Below are 20,535 nucleotides of genomic sequence, written 5' to 3'. Positions count from 1 at the left end.
GCCACAGGGCAGGCTGTAGATGGAGGGGGCACCTGGGCAGACCCCCTGCCCAGCAGCCCTTGGTGCTGGGGGCTGGGGGGACTATGCATGTGACACCCCTGGGCTGGTCGCCTTGGAGAGGGTGGACCGCTCATGCTGAGAGGCTGCAGAAATCCCCAGATACCAGGCTCTGGGTGATGGGTACCCCCAACCCCCCAGGAGTGTCTGGAGCAGGTAATTACGGACACAGGCTGCCGGGTATAGACAGACAGCCAGGCTCTGGATCAGGCTTGGATCGAATCTGTGTAGCCTAGGCAAGTTAAGTAACTTCCTCTGGTCTCCTAGCCAGGCTTTGTAATGGGGGTCACACGGCCCACCTTAAAAGACCCAGGCTGAGCTGTCTTGGCACATGTTGGGTGTTTGGTAAATGGCAAAAGCCATACTCCCTTCCCACCCACAGCGCCATCCAGGTCCCTGACGCTTAGGTGCTGATACAGGTGCTGAATGAGGAGGGGTCTGCGGCCATGTGACAGTGGTGGTGGCCCTGTGCTGGGAGCCTCTGATCAGAGCCCAGAGCACTGCTAAACTACTTGTGCCTCCCGCTGACCCCACAAGGATGCAGGATTCCCTCCATGGTGTCAAGGGGCCACCACAGACCAGGGGCTGGCCTCTGTGCTGAGACTCGGTGCCTACGCTCCTGGGAACCTCACCTGGCCCAGCTAGGCACACGCATGGTGGTGGTGGGCTAAGTTGCCAACCCACCCTCGTGGCTTCCCAGTTCCTTGCCGTCCTGAAGCCCCCTCTGTCCGCATCTTGCCGCTGGTGTCTGTTGCCTGGTCCCTTAGGGCGACATGCTGAGAGCGGTGGACCTGGCACTTTCGGTTCTGTATCTGGGAAGGCTAGTGCAGCAGAGCTGGGGCTGAATGCCCTCCTTCATGGTTGGCACCCCTGTCTTTCCAGCAGATCCCTTCTGGGCCTCTCCATCATGGACCCTCTTCTCAGTTGCTAGCCTCTGGGGGGCGGGTAGGTTTAAGGGGCCCCTGGGGCTTATCCTTGACGGCTGGCTTTTTCATCTTTTTGGCTGTGCGGGGTTTCACAAGTTCCAGGCTCATGGAGGCAGGGCTGGATTTGCAGGGATCCAGCAGAGTAGGTGTTCAGAGCCAGGTGAGGGCCGCCGGATTGGCAGGGGTGTGCGGGTGCAGGCAAGCACGCATCTGCATCCTGTTGCCCCTGGCACACAGTGTCAGGGCAGGTGTCCCAGCTCCTGGAGGTGTCCCCACATCGCCCCTGTAGGACTGGCTCTGGCACCTTGCCCTTTTACCCTGAACCTTTTGTCTCTGCCTTCTGTTTCTGGGCAAATGGGAATGAGGGAGAGGAGGTCCAGGGAAGCAGCACTTTGCCCAGGAAGGCTGTGCGGTGGGAGCTGCTGAGGAGGAAAGAGAAAGAAGGCGCCTGGAGGGAAATGGAGGACCGCCAGCCTGAGCCCCGAGTGGCGGGAAATGAGGAGTCAAGCTACAAACCTCGTTAGCGAGGAGCGCGGGCTGCAGGAGAGCAATTCCCACCCTTAAACTCGGAGGCCGTGCTCCCGGATTACTAATTTCCTCGAGCTGGGCTCACTGACAGTGAGTGTCATCCATCTCCCTCGTGCCAGCCCGCCTGGCGGCCGCCAGCACAACCGAACCCAAACGCACTCCGCCAGCTCGCTGCTGCCCCCCGGTGGTCGCAGCGGTTTCCTGCAGCGCCCCCCGCTTGCCTCCGCGGCAGCGCGGGGCCGGAGAGACTCCAGGTGTGAGCAGCTCTAGGTACGGCTCCCATTGCAGCAGTGCCCACATGACCTCGAGCGACTCTCGGCCCCAACTTCCTCATCTGTGAAACGGGATCAGACCACCCGTCTCGCACTCCGTTGGAACCCGATGTCTACCAGGGATGGATCTGCCAACTCTAAAAATTAGCCAAATTTGCATGGTGATCTGGCCATCGTACCAATTTTTGTTTAGCTGCTGCCGTCCCCTTCAAACAGGTGGAAGAACTTGACCCCCCTCCCTCCCCAGGGCCTCCCAGGGTTGAAGGGAAGTAAGTGGGAGCTTGGTTTCAGTCCCGGTAGGAGGTATTTGGAGGCCGGCCTTGGAGGACCTGGAAGTCCAAGCTGGGAGGAGACTCCCGGCCAGGTGCGAATTTCTCATTTGCATGTTATTCCCCTCCCCTCCCCGCCTCCCCCGCAGCCTGAAATTCAGGTGGGAAAGGGCTGGAACCGCCCCAGAGGTGTTTAATTTTGTTTTTAAGGCCCTAGGCCTGTTGAGTTCCCTCCTGACTCCTCCCTGCCCTGCCCCCGCCAGGGTGTCCTGGCGGGGATGGAGGCATCCCCTCCCCCCGCGTGCTGGCCGCCTGGGCCGCGGTGAATCTGCCGGCCATTGCTGGCTATAAATCACCGGAGGCCGTGCTGCGGACACACTGTGCGGTGCGTCAAGTGTCGCGCGAGGGCTGACGCCCGCAGGAGGGAGGGCGCGGCCCAGAGAAGGCGGGTGGCGACGGGGAAGCGCCCCTCCCGCGCGGTGTCAGGGCCGGCCGGCGCCCGCAGGTAGGAGCCAGTAACGGCCCCTGGCCGGGCCTCGCGGGTCCGTTTCCCTTTTCGTTTGTGGTCGGCCGGGAGCCTTGTGCAAGGCGGGGGTGGCGACCCGCGTGCGCCCCCACTCCGTGGGCCCCAGCTGGCGCTAGGTCGAAGGTGGACGGGGGGGTGGCTTGGGGGCGCCCTCGGGGCCCTGCCCCTCGCCCCGCAGCGGGCACATAGGCGGGTTCGGCTCCCCGCTGGCGCGGGCCCCGAATGCTCCAGGCCCGCCAGCGTCATCTGGAACAGATGGATGGGGGGTGGCAGGCGCCCAGCGCTCCCTCCCATCGCAATCCGGGCTGGCGCGGGGAGGGAGGGAGAGGGAGGGAGGGAGGAAGGCGGGGGAGGCTGGGCCCGCGGGGACGGCGGCGTGCGCGCCTGCCAAGCGCGGCGCGGGCATGTCCCGGGGCAGGTTTGGGGCTGGCAGAAGCGCGGGCTGGCACCTGGGTCCGAAAGTTGAAACCCGCAGCGCGACGCTGGGGCGGCCGCCTGGGGGTGGGGGTATTGGTTTGCCTCCAGGCTCACAAGTACGAAAGCTGTGGATTAGAGAGTTTTCAAAAGAGAACGTACAGGGAGAGACTCCGGGGCATCGCAACACTGCCGGGAGCTTGGGACGCGCGCGGGGTCAGACCCCGGGGCGCCGGAATGCTTCGAGGCCAGGGGCGTCGGGCGAGGTGTGCCCCATTAACCCGGCGCTTCCTGGAGACGCAGGCGGCGCTGGGGGTGGGCTCCGGGCCGGTAGTCGGCGCCCGCCGGCGGTGGGGGCGGGGCGGGGCGGGGGTGGGGGGAGAAGGCTGGGGCCCGCAGTCCTTCGCCTTGCCGCCTGTGGGTGCCCAGGAATTTCAGGACGCTCCCTGAGTCATTCCAGTCTGTCAAGTGCCTGGGTGAGGTAGGGTGGGGGGGGTGCCAGGAATGGGGAGGCGCTGCGCCGGGGCCGGAGGCCCAGTGGGTAGTGCCAGTTTCTGGAGGCGGGCGGCCTCGCCTCTGACCGCAACCCCAGCTACTTAATGATCCCCCTGGTGGAGCGGCGCCTCAGTGGACTCTCCAGCCTCTGAGACGTGGGTTCTTTAAAGAGCTACCCCCTGCCCCCCGCATGTGGCCTTCCCTAAAGTTATTTAGAACAACGGGAGGGGGTAGTTCCTAGAATTTTGGCAGTAAGGCGCAGAGGCTCGAGTTTTCACGTTTAGCCGTTTCAAGTTGGGCCAGTACAGTCACGAATCTTGTGCGGTGGGGTAGGGAGGATAAATGGACCAGCCGATCTGGAGTTGCCCCCCCGCCTCACCCTGCGCCGCCGCCAACACGCACACCAGCTCCAAAAAAGTTACCCTCCCCAAGGCCCCTAGAGCACGTGAGTTTATCCGCTCTTTATCGGGCCTTCTTTGGGCCAGACACTGTTGCAGGCACCGGGGACGCGGCGGTCGCGAGACCTTCAAGGGCTCTGCTCGTGTGGCAGTCGTGTTGGAAGCCACTGCTCCCTACTTTTGGAATTAGTGGCCGGTTGTGGACACCATTGTATCTGGGACCCCTGAGCAGTCAGGCCAGGGGCCCCCAGGAACCCGAGGGTGACACTTCCCCTACCTGCTGGTGTCCTCGGCTCACCTGGCCGAGCGGGCTGGGGAGGGGCCTGTGCCCGCGCGGGTGGACCCGGGCGCCTGTCCGTGCGCGCGCGCGTGTGTGTTTGCGGCTGAAACCCGACACCTCCCGCTGGCTGAGGTCAGGGAGCCGGGAGCGAGCCAGTGGCCCGGGAGTGGGCGGCGTTGCGCTTGGGTGTGTCCTCGGCGGCGGCGACAGCAGCAGGTGTTTCTTGGCCGGGGCCCCGGAAGCTCCACCTCCCCAGCGGGCCCGAGCCGCCGCCGCGGCCGCCGCGCAGCCCCGGGTGAGATAAGCAGTTTAGACAAACACTGGGCAACAGTGGCTCCAGCATGTGTCAGCCGAGGCGGAGCTGCGGGGCCCTGGCATGAAAGGTGAGCGCGCCGCGCCGGGCGGGGGCGGGGGGGAGGTGGTCTTCGTACACCCCCCCCCACGCCGCCTCGTCCAAGTTCGCGGGTTCCGCGGGGGCGGCCGCCAACGGCTCCCGGGCAACTTCCCCCGGAGTGCGAGCGGCGATAAGAGCCGAGCGGGCGGGCTGGCAACCAGAGGCCCGCTCCCGGCACCCCCCGCCCGCGCGGGTCGCAGCTGGGGCGGCCTGGTCCGGGGCGGGGACACAGGCCGCCGCGGGGCTCGGGCTCGGCGGCCGCGTCCAGCGAGGGGCGTGTAAGTGCGCGCGGGCGTGGGGGGGGCAGTGGGAAGCTGGGGGGCTCTGGGCAAGCTGTCGACGCTCCGGAGCCGGGGCAAAAACTTTGCGGCGGCGGCGGGAGCGAGGGGGCGGCCGTGCACCCCCGCGGCAGGTGCTGGCGGCGGCTGGGGCGGGCCGGCAGGCCGCGGGGGGGGTGCGGTGGAGCTCGCCGGCTGGGGCCGCGCGGTGAGGGTTTTTGTCTTGCTCCCCTCCCCCTCCCCTCGGAGCGGGGTAGACCGCCGGGAGGGCGGGGCTGCAGGCTCCCGGGTCTCCGACCCCCACGCCCTGCTCCCCAAGGGCGCGCCCGGGGCTCCGCTGCTTCTCTCCTCCCTCCTCTCCCCCACCCCCTCCCCCCGTTGGAGCGGTGCCCCTGCCCCTCCTCCTGCCGAAGATGGCTGCCCCAGCCTCGGAGGTGGGAGGGTGATTGCATCCACCGCCCCCCACTCGCGCTGCCCTTTTCCCTCCCCAGCCCTTCCTGCTCCGCCTGGATGCGCCTCCCCGCCCCCAGCCCTCCCGGGCCCGCGGCCGCGCTCATGGGCGGCGAGTGGCCCGACCGAGTGGAGCCGATTCAATTATATTGCAGCAGCAGAGACACCTCGGCCGCCCGCCCTTCTCTCCAGCAGGCTAATTAAATTCTCTTCGTGGAGGCGGAGCGGGAGTTGGGCTCGCCCTCGGCAGCTCCGGGTGGGGACGAGGGGACCACTTAGAAGTGTGCAGTGGAGGCTGCCCGGGGAAGTCGTGGGGGATAAGGGGGTTTTCTGGGTTGGGGGGAAGAGACGTCTCGAGGCCTCCCCCCACCCGACTTGATGGGTCCGGGGGGCCACTTGCCAGACGTTCCAGCTCTAAGTTTGAAGGACCTTGTGCTTGGGGAAGCACCTGCTGGCCCCCAGCTGGGTGCTGGCTACTGGCCGCGAGTTGAGTCGACTGGGCTGTTGTTTTGTAAACTAGCCTTTGTCTGCAAAGTGCATCTAAAATACATTAAACCCTTGTTAACCCCTCCGGTGCCTTATCTGGGGCCCACACAGGTTGGGGTTTGGAAACAAAAAGCGAGACCACCAGATGAAAAAAGGACTCCTTTTCTGAAGGCGCTTGAACAAAAGGCCCGGCTACCCTGGGTGGGAATCTCCCGGCCTAAGCCGATTGCTAGGAGGCGGGACGGTGGGCCAGAAGGTCCTGGTGGGGTGCTTGGCCTGGTTGGCCTACTGGCTCCTCTCCCCTGGGATTCTGTGCCCTCCACACCAAGGACTGGAGAGCAGGGGGGCGGTGGGAAACCCCAGGTGATGAGCCTGTTTCTGGATCTCCTTCAGTGTTACTTAAGCTTGGGGCACGTAAAAGTTCCTCACCCTGTGTTTACAGTCCCCCTCCACCCGTGGGGTTGGTGGAACCTGAGGCCCGGGCTGCTGCCTTGACTCAGCCGGGCCACGCAACAGGTGAGCGGGCCCTGGGCGCAGGCTCGGACGGCAGGCTGCCGGCCGGCGCAGGGGAGTCTCCACCCCGCCAGGTGGACCAGGAAGCTGGTAGGCCTGGCCCTGCGAAAGCACTTGCACTCATAGTTCTGGGCAGTCTGGATGGGCACGGGCCTGACCCCTGGGTGAAGGGGTTGGGGAGGCGCCTGATGGCTGCTGCTGGGTTGGTTTTTGTCACTTTGTCTCGAGGCAGGAGTAGGCGGCCCAGCAAGGAAGGGGGAAGGTGGGTTTGGAGGGTTTCTTTCCGTGAACCTTGGGAACCTGTGAGTCTGGAGCTGGTGAGCCCCTGGGGCTGCGAGCCACGGTCAGCCCCACCTTGGGAGGGGAAGTTGGGAAGCCCATCCGGCTTCCAGGCACCGGCCTATCTGTGGGGCCAGGCTCCAAACAAGGCAACAGGCTGCCCTTTGGTGCAGGCCCTGACCTGTTGGGGACAGCTTTCAGAATCCTGGCTTGTCAAAGTTGAAAAGGGTTTATTAGAGATCCCCAAGCTTGGTTTTGTAAAATGGCTAGTGGCCTGGTCTCCCCAGACCCAGTGAAGCCACAGCCTCTGGGTTCCTGGCCCTAGGCTAAAGAATGCTTGAAGTTACCCCCTAGGTGATCCTAACGTGCAGACTGGGGCTGAGAATCAGTCCCCTAACAGGTGGACACACAGACTCATAGGGGCATGGGGGTCAGCCCCAGAGCTGACAGCGAGAAGGGGACCCCTCTGGAATCTCCAGGGGTCTTTGCAAAACCGTCGCCTCGGGCTGTCAATGACTTCCCTGTCTCTGGGAAGATCCCATAGAGGCTTGTGGTTTCAAAGCAGAAGGCGCTTGCCCCTGGTTCAGCATCTCCCTCCAGAGGCACCGAGCGTGAAGTCTACACAGCGCCACTCGGTGGCAGACCTGAGTCCTGCACCTCCAAACTTGAGCCCTCCCTATCCCTGGCTCACTTAGTCCCTAACTGCCCTTGGGCAGGTGGTGTCGCCCTCCCCGGCTCTGGAGAAGGAGGGGCCTCTCTGCTCTGCGCCCCTACCTGATGGGTGCGTGTTGGTGGCTCCTACTTCTCCAGAAGAATGCAGGTGAGTAAGACCTGGCTGCTACCTCTCTTTCTTGCCCCAGGGACTCGTAGGGGCTTGTGGAGTCAGCCAGCAAGGCCGGTTTTTCCTGGCCCCATCTGAAGGCTTGGAATTCCCGGCTTGGGTTACTCGAAGTCCACACTGGGCTGGGGTTGGGTGGTAGCACGTTAATTATCTTTGTTATGGCAACACAAGGAGCCTCCAAACCACAGGGCTGCGTGAGGCCGCCTGCCCCCTTTGGCTGGGGTGCTGGGAGAGCTGGTTTGTAACCTGCAGGGATCTGTGTTGCAGGTGACATTTCAGCTTGGCCACTGTGCTGGAGACCGGCCGTCTTGCTTTCATTTCTACCTCTCTGGGAGTGCAGCGTGGGCCCCCCAGCTGCCGGCTTCACTTCCCCACGCTGGCCCTTCTCCCAGCCGAGGCCACAGGCGGGAGGTGACGTTTCAGAGTGTTCCTGTCAATGAGAATTTATTGAGCGCCTCCTATGAACCCAGCCGGCGCTCGCTGCTGGGAGGTGTAGGGACAGATAACACAGGAGCGCGTCCAGAGCGGCCCTTTGCATGCCTGCCAAAACGCGCGCCGGGGGCCTTTTAATCTTACCTCTGCAGCTTCTCCCCTCCACCACCACTCGTCTGTCGGCCTCGGCCCCGCAGGACCACACCACGCGGCCTCCGTGCTTGGCCCCCATGTCTGCTCAGACTGCCCCCTGCCTGGGATTCTCCAGGCAGCTCCAAACACCCCCCCAACCCCCCGCCGCCAGGGTCCCTGAGACCAGCCCCCCTGCCCTTCCCTTCATGCCTTGAGCATGTTCCCGAGTGCAGAGGGGAAGCAACTGTGGGGCCAGGGGAAGTGAAAGCAGCCTCTGGGGAGCGTGGGATGGGGGTCAGGCCTGGAGGGAAGGGGGCTGCAGATTAGGGGGAGGGATCCAAGAGTGTGCAAGCATCTGTACGAGGGAGGAGATCTGGTTGAACTGGGGCCCCAGTGGGATTTGGGGGATTTGGGGGGGTGACTTAGTTGAAGAAGGTTGGGGGGGAAGCAGGAAGCCTTCAGATGAGAGGGCTCGCTCTTGGCTACACTTTTGAATCACCTGGGGAACTTTAAAACACCCAGGCCGACCTGTGGCCTATTAAGCCCGGTCTCTAGAAGAGGGACTCGGACATCTGTATTTCATAACCCCCACCCCCACCCCAGCTGACCACGGTATGCAATCAGAACTGAGCCAGGAGTGCCTTCTGCTGGCAGGGGAGCGGGCAGCGGGTAAGGGAGTTCTCCCCTTGGGGAAGGTGGACTGATGCTTTTTAAGGAGAATTGGGGTCCTACCCGGGAAACTGAAATCTGCCCCTTTGGCCCCAGAGTTGGATGAGGCTACTCTGTGAGCCGGAACCCCTCAGCTGACTGGGTGGCTGTATGGCTCCGAGCTCAGTGTTAACCTGGGATGCGATCCTGAAGGTAATTCTCCTGACCTGGCCCAGGTGAGCTGCAAGCTCTTCTCCTAAGGGGGGGGGCTTCAAATGCAGAGTTGTATTTGGATGGATGGCTTCTCTGCCGGTCTAGAGGTCCGGCCAAACCTTCCAGTCCTGGAACCGGTTCCTCCAGGTGGAGGAGTTGCATGTCATAGTGGCTCGGAGTGGGGGCTGCCAGAGCTGGGTGTGGGGCGTCCCTCCAGCTGCGTCTTATCCGTACCATGGGGTGCAGAGGCTGCGGCCACTTTTCCCACCAAGACTCCAAGGCTCAAGGTGCCGGATCAGCCCCTGCCGACCCTCCGGTGCCGCCAGACGCTCGTCCTGGAGCCTCCCCTGCCTGCCGTGGTCTCGAAACCTTGCATGTGTGCGCACCCCTTTTCTCAGCCGGCTTGGGGCCCCTCCCCCAGCGGTGCCCTTCCTGAGCTCAGACGGTCGGTCTGTGGCCACAGGCAGCAATAAAAGGAATCGATCGGTGCGCTTTTGGTCAGGGCGGTATTGACGTTGGACAGGTTAAGCCGTCCCGGAGGAAAGTGTGTATCAAGCTGAGGAGGACCAGGTGTCCAAGCGAGGTGGGCAGGGGCCTGCTTCGTGCCGACCCCGAGTCTCCTCTCCTGGGGTGAGCCAGAGCGCAGGGCACCAGCTGGCCTCCCAGCCCATGGGGGGGTCGTGCAGATGCCTTCTTGGGACGCGTGGCATGGGCTGTGTTGTCCTTGAGGAGGGCTGACTGTGAGGTAGGGATTATCCCCGTTTGACCATTAGTTGGGAGAAATGGGGGCCCCTGCCTGCCTGCCCACCCGCCCGCCCTCCGGTAGCTGGTTCTTGGTAGCGAAATTCCGCAGGTGCGTTTATCTTCCCGTCTTTGTTACCGTCTTACATGTGCTGGGGGTCGGACTGTACATTGACTAGGCCGCTGGCCAGCCCGGAAGATACAAAGTTGAATGAGTGAAGCTCAAGTTCTCAGCAGGAGCTCATGCATCCTTGAAGCTGCGGAGCTGCGTGATGCCTCCCTGCCACCTCGGGAGTGGGGGGAGGTGGGCTGTCCCCCTGTAACCCAGGAGAAGACTAAGCTCTGGACCAGACCCCGGGGAATGCCTGGCACCCCCTCCGGCCTCTGGGCCCCATTTGGATAGGTGGTCTCTTCAGGAGGCTGTCCGGTCAGCCCTGCCTGAGCTCCCTGCTTGATCCGAGGCGAGGGCTGAGATCCTGTGTTTTAAATCAGATGGATGTTTGGGTCTTTCCTTTTTGAGCACATGGACGTTCTTCATCGTGCAGTTTTTGCCTACAAGGTCTTACAAGATTTTATCCGACTGGAGGGCTTCCTTACTGGGGGCGCTAGAGCCTGGGAGCCTGTCCCCCGGGCACAGGCAGCGCATTTTAACCCGCTAGCTGGTTTCCAGTGTCGTGTTGCCCCTTGCGCCGTGCTGTGTCTGGTGGGGGGGTCCATGCCAGTGTGTGTGTGCAGCCGGGGGCCCTCTATGCACTTGGGGGTGTCATGCCACGTGCAGTGAGCCCCCCAACAGCTGCGTGCACGCCATGGGACTGGCCGGGGGAATGGGTGCCGAGAAGGGAAAGCTGATGTCTAAAGGTTTGACGTTCGGAGAGGGGGTCAGGAGGGTGCTTCTACCCACCAGCAGCAACCCAGACCTTTATTGACCCTATTCTGGCGAAGCGGGCTCCTCTCTGCACCCCTCAACCCTTGGCCCCCAAGGGGGGAAGAAAGCCCTTCATGTAGCCAGCACCTGTTCCTCAGAGGGTTTGTGGCCCCCACAGTGGGTCTCTGGGGCAGACTGGGCCGAATCTCGCCACGTGGCCCGGAAGAGCTGGGTTTTGCGGTCCCCAAGGGTGAAGCCTGGCCGCTGTGAGAGCCGGTTCTGGGCCTCAGCATCCTGCTTGGGTTGCGGGCACTGTCCAGGTTCCCAGCTGCAGCCGTGGAGGGATTACTTAGGTTTGGATAGTCCACGTCTCAGCAGTTGATGGAGGACAGCTGTGGACAGAAGAGGGGGACCCACCTGCCCTGTAGCACGGTTCGCACTGGGATCATGGCTCGTGGTGAACCTTGACCTGTGGGCCCTGCTTGAGGTCCCATTTTGGCCACAGGGTAGCTGGTTTTCGGGGGCGAGGGGCATTTACTGAGCTCTGGGCATAGCACACAGGGCTCTGCAGATGGTACATGAGCCCAGGAGGAAGTACCATTAGAACTTGGAGGTTCGGGATCTTACCTTTGTTGTGCCATATTCCTTCGGCCCAGGTGTGTAACATTGGGAACAGGTGTTAATACTCAGGGTTCTATACATAAAGCCCTCTGTGCCGTAAGAATCTATAACCTGTGTTTATGGATGCCACACATGCAGGTGAGCTTCCGTGAACTTGGCAAGTCTGTGTACAGAATTCAGTAGGTATATTTTTAGTAGGAGAGGGTCTAGTTTGCCATTTTGACCATTATGATAATGGACCTTTTTATGAAAGTAAAATTCCAATTTGAGGCAGGTCCTGGCTTGAGTGCCCTGGCTTTGAGCCAAGCGAGACCCGCTTGATGTTGACACATGCCAGGATCACAGCCTCCTTCCTGGTGGGCCCTCACCCCCAAATCTGAGCGTGTGGAGGGGTCAACCTCTTCCTGCTGAAACAGGATGGAGTTAAGGGGTTGGTAACATCTGGGCTGAGGGTCCTGGCCACGGTACACGTCGATCCATAAGCTCCTACAGATACCTTTCACTTCTTGAGCCCATATGGTTTCAGACCTGGTGAGATACACCCCTGCATCGAGCAAGCAGACCCACCTGAGACAGGAGGGGTGGGGACTTGGGACAACTGCTGTTCTCAGGATTATGGGTTGGTGGCTTTAATTTTATAAAAGAAACTGGAATCTTCATTTTGACTGGAAACCTCCCATTTTCAAATGTTGATCGATTCACTTTTAAGCAACGTGGCTTGACATCAGCCAAATAAAGACAGGTTGAGGGTCAGAGGAGGCCTGCTTAGCCTCTGCCCCCCCCATATCTAGCCCCCCCATACCATTACTGATGGGGAAACTGAGGTTCGGACCTGGCACGGTCCCCCTGAGAAGTGGGGTGGGAGCCAGACCAGTCACTGGTCTTCTGGCTAGTTTTCCAGCCAACAGCCCTGTCCCTGGCCTGAGCAGGGATACCGGGCATCACCCTTTTTCCCCGTCAGGCCTGGTCGGCTGAGCACCTGTGAGGATGTGGCTCGCGTACCTCCGTCCCTGTTCTGTTCGCTTAGGACCCACCCAGTGCCCTTGGGGGCTGGGGCTGCAGGGGGACCAAGCCTGCCTTGCACGGACAGCTTTTGTCAGCGCCCACTCCGTATTGGAGGGACAGTGCTCTTAGGTTCTCTGTCCCTCCCTCACCAGAGGGGTAGGGCAGGAGGTGTTGAAACACCTGGACTCCTGGCCCCCAGCCTGGCTGCATGAGGGAGCAGGGAGTGGGGTCCAGGCTGGTCAAACGGTGGCCTCTCCTTTCTCTTTCCCCTGCTTTTCAACGTCTGTCCCCCCCACCCCACCCCCAGTCGGGTTTTAATGGTTTCAGAAGGACCTGGCCTCGATGCCTGCCCTCCTGGCCTGTTTGCCCACCTGCTGCTCCATGGAAAGTTGGAGAATTTCAGTGGCCGCCTCCTGGCGGGGTTGGGTTTCTCTCCTTCAGGACCTCTCCTCTGCATCGGACACCTTTGACCCCCACCCGCTTCCTGCAGCCCGTGCCTCTGGGAGTCTGCTGAAAGGGCTCCTTTGTGAGCGAGACTCAGCTCGGAGGTGACCTGGTTAGCTCAGATGCCATGTGGCACATAAAAGGGTCCCTATCCACCCTTGTCACCTTAGGCGGCTCCAGGGTGGATGCCCTTCAGCCAGGAGCTGTGGGGAGGTGGGGGTCCCAAAGTCGGGTCCTCCTCCTCGCTCCCGGGTTTTATGCCAAGTGTAATGGGTGTGGCACGTAGGTGGGTGCTGTCACAGGACTGGGGTCTGCAGAATGGGAGGCAACCCCAGTGAGTGGCCCTCCCCAGTGTCTTCCCCTCTCAGTGGCCAGCACAGCAGCGAGGGAGAAGGGTTCAGGTTCTGGCCTCTCCGCATGCAGCCCTGGACGAGGGCGCCACTTTCTCCCCGCCTCCGTTTACCCATCTGTAGAGTGGGCGGAAGAGGCCGGCCACTTGGGATCATTTGTGGGGGGAGGCCCGTTGGCCCTGGGACGCCCCGGGCGTGCGTGCGGCGGGAGGGATCGTGCTGGCCGGGGGCCATCCTTGGCTCCGGCTCTGCCCTGCGGCCTGACTCTGGGCGGCCTCCCTGACGTCGCCGTCGGCTGAGGTCTGTTTGCGGAGTTGCTCTGATGCTCTGGGCGACGCAGTCCGCGCATCTGCTGCGGCCGTGAGGACTGTCCTGTCCGTGCTGTTGGGGAACGCCTCCCCGGATGCCGGGCTCCAGCCTTGACCCTGTCTCTTGGCCTTTTCTTGTTTTTTCTTAGTCGTCTGCTTCCCCGCGCTGCCGTTGCTGCCCCCCCCCCCGGCCCCTCAGGACGGCTGGCCGCCCCCCGCCCCCCGCAGCTCGCAGCTGCGCACCTGTCCGTCTAGCTTCTCCAGACCGGCAGCCGCCCAGAGTAGTCGCTGTCAGATGTCGCAGCCGTCTGCCGCCTGACTTCCGTCCTTCGCCTCCAGCCCCAGCCTCCGCCACTCCCCGTCTCCTGCAGCCTTGAACCTCAACCCCTAGACTGTCCTTGGCCGGCTCTGGCGGCCCCCCCTTCCCCGGGTGCCACCCCATGCCCGCTCTCCTCTCCACCCATTCTGTGGCTCCCACGGGGAGGGGCCATCCCCCCGGGAACCTCTCAGGCGCCCCCGGCCCACAGCTGTTAAGCTGTTGCCTGGTACGTGCCCATCAAGTGATGTGTGAGTGGGGGTCTCTCCTGAACGCGCCTCTTTCTTGTTTTCCCTAGAACCTGGATTTGCTCTCCCCACAGCCCCCCCCCCCACATTACTAGCCGTGGCAGTGGGGGGGATCAAGGCCAGGAGAACCCTAAACATTGGACCCCACTCGGGGTTCACAGTGGCTGTCGGGTGACCCCGGAAACTGGCTCTGGAAACCGCCCACCCTGTGGCGCCGGCTCTCATCGATTGTGTTTCTGGAGGACACTTTCCGAGGCTCAGAGGCTTCTGCCTTGGGCTCCCTAGTGACTTAACGCTGCTGAGTGACAGGTCTGCGCGGGGGAGGGTGGCAGCCGCGTGGGAGAGGGAGCTGCCTTCTTACTCATTTTGGGCCTGGGCTGGGGTCTCCTGTGGACGTGCGGGCTGGCCTCCGTCCCTGCCGTCTCTGCCCTTCTCCCTGGTTCCGGGTCAGGATCCAGGCCACCCGCTGGGGCCTTCCGCTGCTCCAGCAGCTAGCCGTGGCTTTGGCCTGGCTCCCCAGCTCCTGCAGCCTTAGCCTTGGGGAGCAAGTCCTCTTCTCGGACTTGGCACAAGAAAGAGGCCCCAGTCCGCTTAGCGACCTACCATCTGAAGGGCTGTCCTCAGTCGAAAAAGGCCATGAGGCCTAAGCAAGCCACCCTGTGCATCCGGAGCAGGAAAGCCTTCCTGCCTCTCCCGCCCCCACCTCAAGAAAAATGGCTTCGTGCGAGTGAGCTCAGGACACGCCGAAGGCAGATATAATAATCAATTTATTATGAAGCCGCTCAGGCTCCCAGGATCACGTGGCGCCCCCCACCCGGTCTCCGCAGCGGGGTCACCCCGGCCTTGTTAGGGCTGCAGGAGCATCCGCCCTTCGAGGGGCACGGGGATCACCGAGCGGGAGGCACGGTGGGGGGGCTCCCCCGAGCCCAGGGACACTCTGTATTTGCTCACAAACATTTCTTTCTGTGGTAATGAAAAATCATCAGGAGGGATGATGGGAGAATCCCAGTCCAGATCATGCGCGCGGGGCAGGACAGGGAGGCCCCGCCGGCCCGGTCCCGCGGGGCGTAATTACCCCAGGGGGGGCGGCTGTCGGGGAGGGGGGGCGGACTGGTGCTTGAACCGGGAGCCAGCAGAAAATTCATCTCAGCCATTAGCTTGTAATTAGAGAGCATGGAGGGAGCAGGCCCGAGGTCTGGTGCCGGGTAGAGCCCATGAAAGGAAGCGGTAATTACAGGGTCTGCAGGAGGCCGGGTGGGAGGCCCGCGAGCTGATTAATACGCCCGCCACCCTCGAGGAGAGGAGGAGGCCAGGAGGAGGCCCGCCTGGGACCACAGTTCGGGGCGTGTTGGGCGCCTCCCCCCATTTAAGTCCTGCTGTTGGGAGCCTGGGGTGTGTTCTGAAGGACCAGAACAAGGTGGGTTTCCGGAGAGCTGCGAACATCAGCCGGCCTGCCAGCCGGGCCGGCCCTGCACTTGCTTTTCCTTCCTTTTGCCCTTTTTTTTTTTAAAGCTTTGTGCTGCTTCTGGCCATATTAGAAGCGTAGGCAGAAGAGGCAAAGTATGGATTAAAGACACCACGTTGGGGAGGGGGAGAAGCAGGAGCGGCAAGGGGCACCCTTGGCTGCTGCAGCCGGCACCGTCCGCTGAGGGGGCCGGGGCGTTGTGCGGGTGCTGACGGCCCAGTGGGGTTTGCCGCGGGCTCATGGGGCTGGGGGGCCGCCCCGAGGCCTGCTCTCCCCTCACCCCACCCCTGCGGACTCCATGGTGGTGGCAGCACCTGCCGTGGCCTCAGCCAGAGAGCACGTGCGTGGGGGAGGCCTGCGTCTGCCTCCCGGGGCAGGGCTTAGGGGGCAGGGGGCTCCCCCGAGGCTGCGTCGAGCCAGAGTAGGTCCAGGGTGACCCTTTGCCAGGCGTCGGGGTCCTCTGAGTTTGGCCTCTGCCTGTCCGTCCTGGGTGCTGGTGGTCCCCCAGCCCGCCCTCCCGGGGTGCACATGCCGAGGAGCGAGCGGGGCTAATTTTAGCGCGTTAATGAAGTGGCTGGCTTGGGATTCTATTTTAAGTGACCTGACATCAGCAGTAGCTTTCCTGGCTCGCAGCGCCCCTGGAGCCCAGAGCCGACACTACGACAGAGGTGCTGGCTTTGGGGGACCCCCAGGAACCCGGAGGGCTGCTGCCAGAGCCCAGGGAACAGGTGCCAGGCTTTGTCTGAGGAGGGGAGGTTACTCAGCGCCAGCAGGAGTGTGACTGTGTCATCCAGGGGAGGGTGTGGAGGGGGATCTGCCCCCCGAGACCCTGCTCACCAGGCAGGGGCAGGGGGCAGTAGGTGAGGATTTATTTGGGTTTGAGTTCCAGCAGGGGAGGCCCTGGCCTGAGGGGCGCCTCTGGGCCCTCTGTTGGTGTGCCCACTTCATGTTGGTGAGTTTCCATCTCTTTGATGACCACCACCCCCCCCATTTACTTATTTTATTTTACTTATTTATTTAGATTTTCTGTATTGGAGAGAGAGAGCACACACGCACATGAGCAGGGGGAGGGGCAGAGGGAGAGGGAGAAGCAGACTCCCTGCTGAGCAGGGAGCCCAGCATGGGGCTCGATCCCAGGACCCCGGGAGTATGAACTGAGCTGAAGGCAGATGCTTAAACCAACTGAGCCCCCCAGGTGCCCCGATGATCCCCCCTTTTTTAAAAACCTGGTTTACTGCAGAGAAGCTACAACATAAGAAGTGAGACCTTTGTTCTTCTTGCTGCCACTTGAAGACACCCACTAACACCTTAAGGGGCATGTGATCTTTGAGGTCTGGCCTGGGATTTGTCCTGTGGCTACCGCCTGCCTGTCCCAGCACCTTGGTGCCACCCTGCCCAGCACTGTCAGCTGGCGGTCACAACAGGTCCACGCAGGTCACCAGCTGGCCAGCCTGTCACATGGCCACTGGGCAGTGGCCTCACATCGGCTCCTGGGCCTTGGGGACTGTCACTGGGAGGTGGAATGACCGCACTGTCTACCCTCACTTCCCCACCCCTTGTCCCCTCATCCCCATCTCTTACATCCTTGTGCGGTGTGGGGCAGGATGGGTCTGGATCTGGGCCCTGACCACTTTGGCATAAACAGAATGCAGGTGCTTTGTTGCAGTAATCTCAGCCCTGCTGTTAACCATCTGTTGGCCCTTGGATCCAAGCCTGGCCTCCCCCATCTGTAAAATGGGCACAGTGACACCTTTCTCACAGAATTGGGTATTAAAGAGAGATGGCTGGCTCTCTAAGGACTGAGGGAACAGGGAGGGTGTGGTTGACGGTCTCCGATGGCATCGGGGTGGGGGGGCCATGTTGGTCATGGAGTATTTGCAGATGGTCGAACTTTTGGGGCTCCAAGAAGGAAGGGAGATGGGGAGAGAGCTCGAGACGGCAGTCTTGGTCAGGAGAACGTGTGGCGGTACTGTGTCGGTTATCCTAAGCTGCGTAACGAACTCTCCCAGACTTAACATTCAGGGATGCGGGGCGGCTCAGAGGCTCCAAGAAGGCTGTGATTCAGCTGGCAGCCGGGGCTGTGGTCTCATCCGAAGGCTCATCTGGGCGAGGGGGAGGAACGCGGCTTTTGTCTGGAGGCGGCAGGAAACCTGGGACACTGCGGGCAGCCTGAGCACGCTCCACTCAAGTGACGCAGGAGAGCGGCCACGATGGTCTCTTCTTGGAAGTCACACGCCATCACTTCCACCATACTCTGTTGGTCAGAAGTGAGTCCGGACGTCCGGCAAGAGAATTAGTCTCCACCCCTTGAAGGGATGAGCAACAAAGACTTTGTGGATGTCTCTTTCAGACCCTTTGGCGACACGTGTTTTAGCCGTGTGCGCGCGCATGTTTATCCCTTCTGGTCGAGCGTCCCGTTGAGGCCTTGGAGCGGGCAGGTGGTGTAAGGTGTGCGGGGAGGCCGTGTGGGGCCGGGAGACAGGGCTCGAGTCCTGGGCGTGCTGCCAGACTGTGGCCTTGTGGCGTCCGTACGACCAGGACCGGACTGTGAACAGCTGCTGGCCTCTCCCGGGCCCATCTGGGGGCATCTTGGGGGGTGACCCAGCCATGTCTAACTGATGTCCCCTGCGGGAGAGAGCCCAGGGTCCCTCCTCACGCACTTCGTCTCCCGGCAGCTCTGCGTAGCCACACCTTCCCCTGAGTGTTTGGCCAGGACCGGCGGGGGCCTTATCCCCACAAGGCCTCCATTTTACCGTGTAGCATCTCTAAGTGCTGTCTCTCCTTCCAGAACAGCCATCAGCTCCCGCGTGTGATCCGTCCTCAGCCACCGCCTGCTCAGGCACACGGAACTGGGCTCTGCCCGCGGTGTGCACGCCGGGCACAGCCTGGGGAGGGGACCGTGGGGGGGGCACCCTGAGCAGCACGTGGGCTTCTGACGCCACATCACCTGGTCCCCCAGGTGGGGCGGGCAGCACAATTCCGGAAGCGTGTGTCCTGGTTTGCGGAGGCTGACCTGTGAGGCCACGGCCGGGCCCCTTGCTCATCCGGACCTGTGTTTCTGCCCCTCCATAGGCTGGTGGACTGTTTAATAAATGGCCCCTGGTGTGCACTGGGCACACTCTGAAGTCCCTCTTGTTAGTTCCTTGAAGTCTGTCTAGATGAACCTACAAGGTAGACTTTGTCCTTACTGCATTTTACAGACGAGGAGACAGGCCCAGAGAGGCAAAGGGACTTGCCTGAGGTCATACAGCTTTGAGGCTCCAGAGCGGGATTCATTCCCCAGGTACCTGGCAGCCAAGTGAATGCTAAGCTTGACCTTCGGGCCCCGACTTCCTCACTCCATGACCTTGGCCTCCTGCCCCCTCTGTCCACGCTGTCCACTGGAGGAGGAAAAGGTGCTGGTGGTAGTCTGGGGCCACGCTCCCAGAGCATAACATCCATCGTGCTCTGTGGTCCTCCAGGGGCCGGCTGGGTGCTGAGTTGGCCAAGAATGACCCGGGCCTGAGACCTGTGTTTTTTGGCAATCAGGCTTCTGGGGAAGGGACCCTCACACCCGGCTGGATTCTTGGGTTTCTCTGCTGGGATTCACCCCCCCCCCCACCCCTGCTATTCCAGGAAGAGGAGGACGCGCGGGTCAGCCGGGGGTTGATGCTGCCCTGCAGCTGGGAGGCCGGCAGGCTGGCTGTGGGCACCGGGGCCCTTGTGGGGGTTCTTTGTTCCCAAACACAAGCCCTCAATATTGTCTTGGATGCGCCAGCCTGAGCCCCCAAGGATGGCTCTTCCTGCCCCACCTGGCGCTCTGGGACTTGGGCTTTAGGACGTGCGTCCGGGCCCGCCGCCTCTCCCAGCTAGTTCTGGGGGCAGCAGGTGGGCGCCTACCCCTGCCTCACCCCCCTGTAGGGATCCCCCTCTTCTCACCTGGCCGCCTTCCAGCCTGCTGGCCCACAGGGTTGGACATGGAAGCAGGTTCCAGGTAGACTCCTTTAGACTCAGTGCAGAACCCGGTGGAGGTGAGGTGGGCTCTGGAGGCCACGGAGAGCCTCTTGGGGTGTGGGCCGCAGCCTGGGGGGGGGGTCCCTTGCCACCACCCTGCAAGAAGTGCATGTTTCTCGCACTGTTGTGTTCTTGAGTGTTCTAGGATTGTGTTCCTCCACTCGCGACTCCCAAGGACCCTTCGCCGGATGCCTGCCCCTCCCGGGTGTCCGTCTGGGGGTTTGGAAGTCAATTCGCTTCTCCCTGCACACGACCTGTGGCCCCTGCCAGCCACAAGGCCATCGGGCTTGATTTACACCCCTGGAACGCACCCACAGCGAGGGGGCGGGAGCGGGGCCCGGGCCGGGCAGGTGGCCCCGAGAGGGCAGGGAACGGTAATGGAAAACTTATTTATGGCACCGCTTCCTCGGCCGCCTGAGATGGAGCTGGGCCTTTATTGATTGGGCAATCGGGAGGCAGGTTCAGCCTCCTCGTTGACACTTGGACGGGACGTGAGAGGCTGGGGGCCTGTGGGAAGGTGGCTGTTTGCCCACTGACGGTGGGTCAGACTACAGTTGTGGGTCTTTGGTCTGCAGGCAGGGTGTGCGGGGCGGCCGCGTTCTCTCCCCCACGGCGCACGCAACGGCCGACGGGGCTGTTCTCCGAGGCACCTGTGTCGCTGGGGACCTGCCAGCATCCCGGGTGGCCTGCCTGGGGTCAGACCCTGAGTCTGTGTTTTCTCTAGAACGGGGGCAGGTGCAGCGCCTCCCTGTCCCTCCCGCACGCGGGAGCAGGTGCTCTGGGCTCCTGCTGGGCTGAGCCGTCTGGCGTCTGCAGTCACGGGGTGCTGGGTGCACCTGAGGCTGTGACTGTGGGTCCACGGGGTGGGGGCGCCGCGGCCCCGCTCTCTCTGCGGCGCTGGCCCTCTTCTGCCTTGCCTGTCCTGCCGGAGCCGCCCGCGTCTGCTCCCGCTCCCTGTCCCTGCATGCTGCTCGCTGGCGCCGGATCCCCGCGCCCCGCGGACCCCCGCTCTGGTGCTGGGCCCTCCTACTCTCTGGGTGACCTCTGGTTCTTCTTTTCCTGTTTCAGGCATGAGCCATGAGCCCAAGTCCCCTTCACTAGGGATGCTTTCCACCGCGACCAGGACCACCGCCACCGTCAACCCCCTCACCCCCTCGCCGCTCAATGGCGCCCTGGTGCCCAGCGGCAGCCCCGCCACCAGCAGTGCGCTGTCGGCCCAGGCCGCGCCGTCCTCCAGCTTTGCCGCCGCGCTGCGCAAGCTCGCCAAACAGGCGGAGGAGCCCAGAGGTAAGAGGCGCGCCCGCCAGGCTGCAGCCCGCGGGGGGAGCACAGCCCCCTCCTCCCGAGC

At 62.7% G+C, this 20,535-nt stretch overlaps 1 protein-coding gene across 1 annotated transcript in view; it reads left to right on the top strand.

The window, feature by feature from the left end:
- GSE1 (Gse1 coiled-coil protein) overlaps nt 1-20,535 on the top strand; it is a 399,189-nt gene that overhangs the window by 346,649 nt on the left and 32,005 nt on the right. The window contains exon 3 of the mRNA XM_032389726.1: nt 20,256-20,474. Coding sequence (XP_032245617.1) covers nt 20,256-20,474 — 219 coding nt within the window. The remainder of the gene's footprint in view (nt 1-20,255; nt 20,475-20,535) is intronic.

This window comes from Phoca vitulina, unplaced genomic scaffold (assembly GCF_004348235.1).
Source record: "Phoca vitulina isolate PV1807 unplaced genomic scaffold, GSC_HSeal_1.0 scaffold56, whole genome shotgun sequence".
In the NCBI taxonomy this organism is placed as follows: domain Eukaryota; kingdom Metazoa; phylum Chordata; class Mammalia; order Carnivora; family Phocidae; genus Phoca; species Phoca vitulina.
Note: the sequence above shows the minus strand (reverse complement) of the source record. Positions and strands in the feature narration are given on the sequence as shown.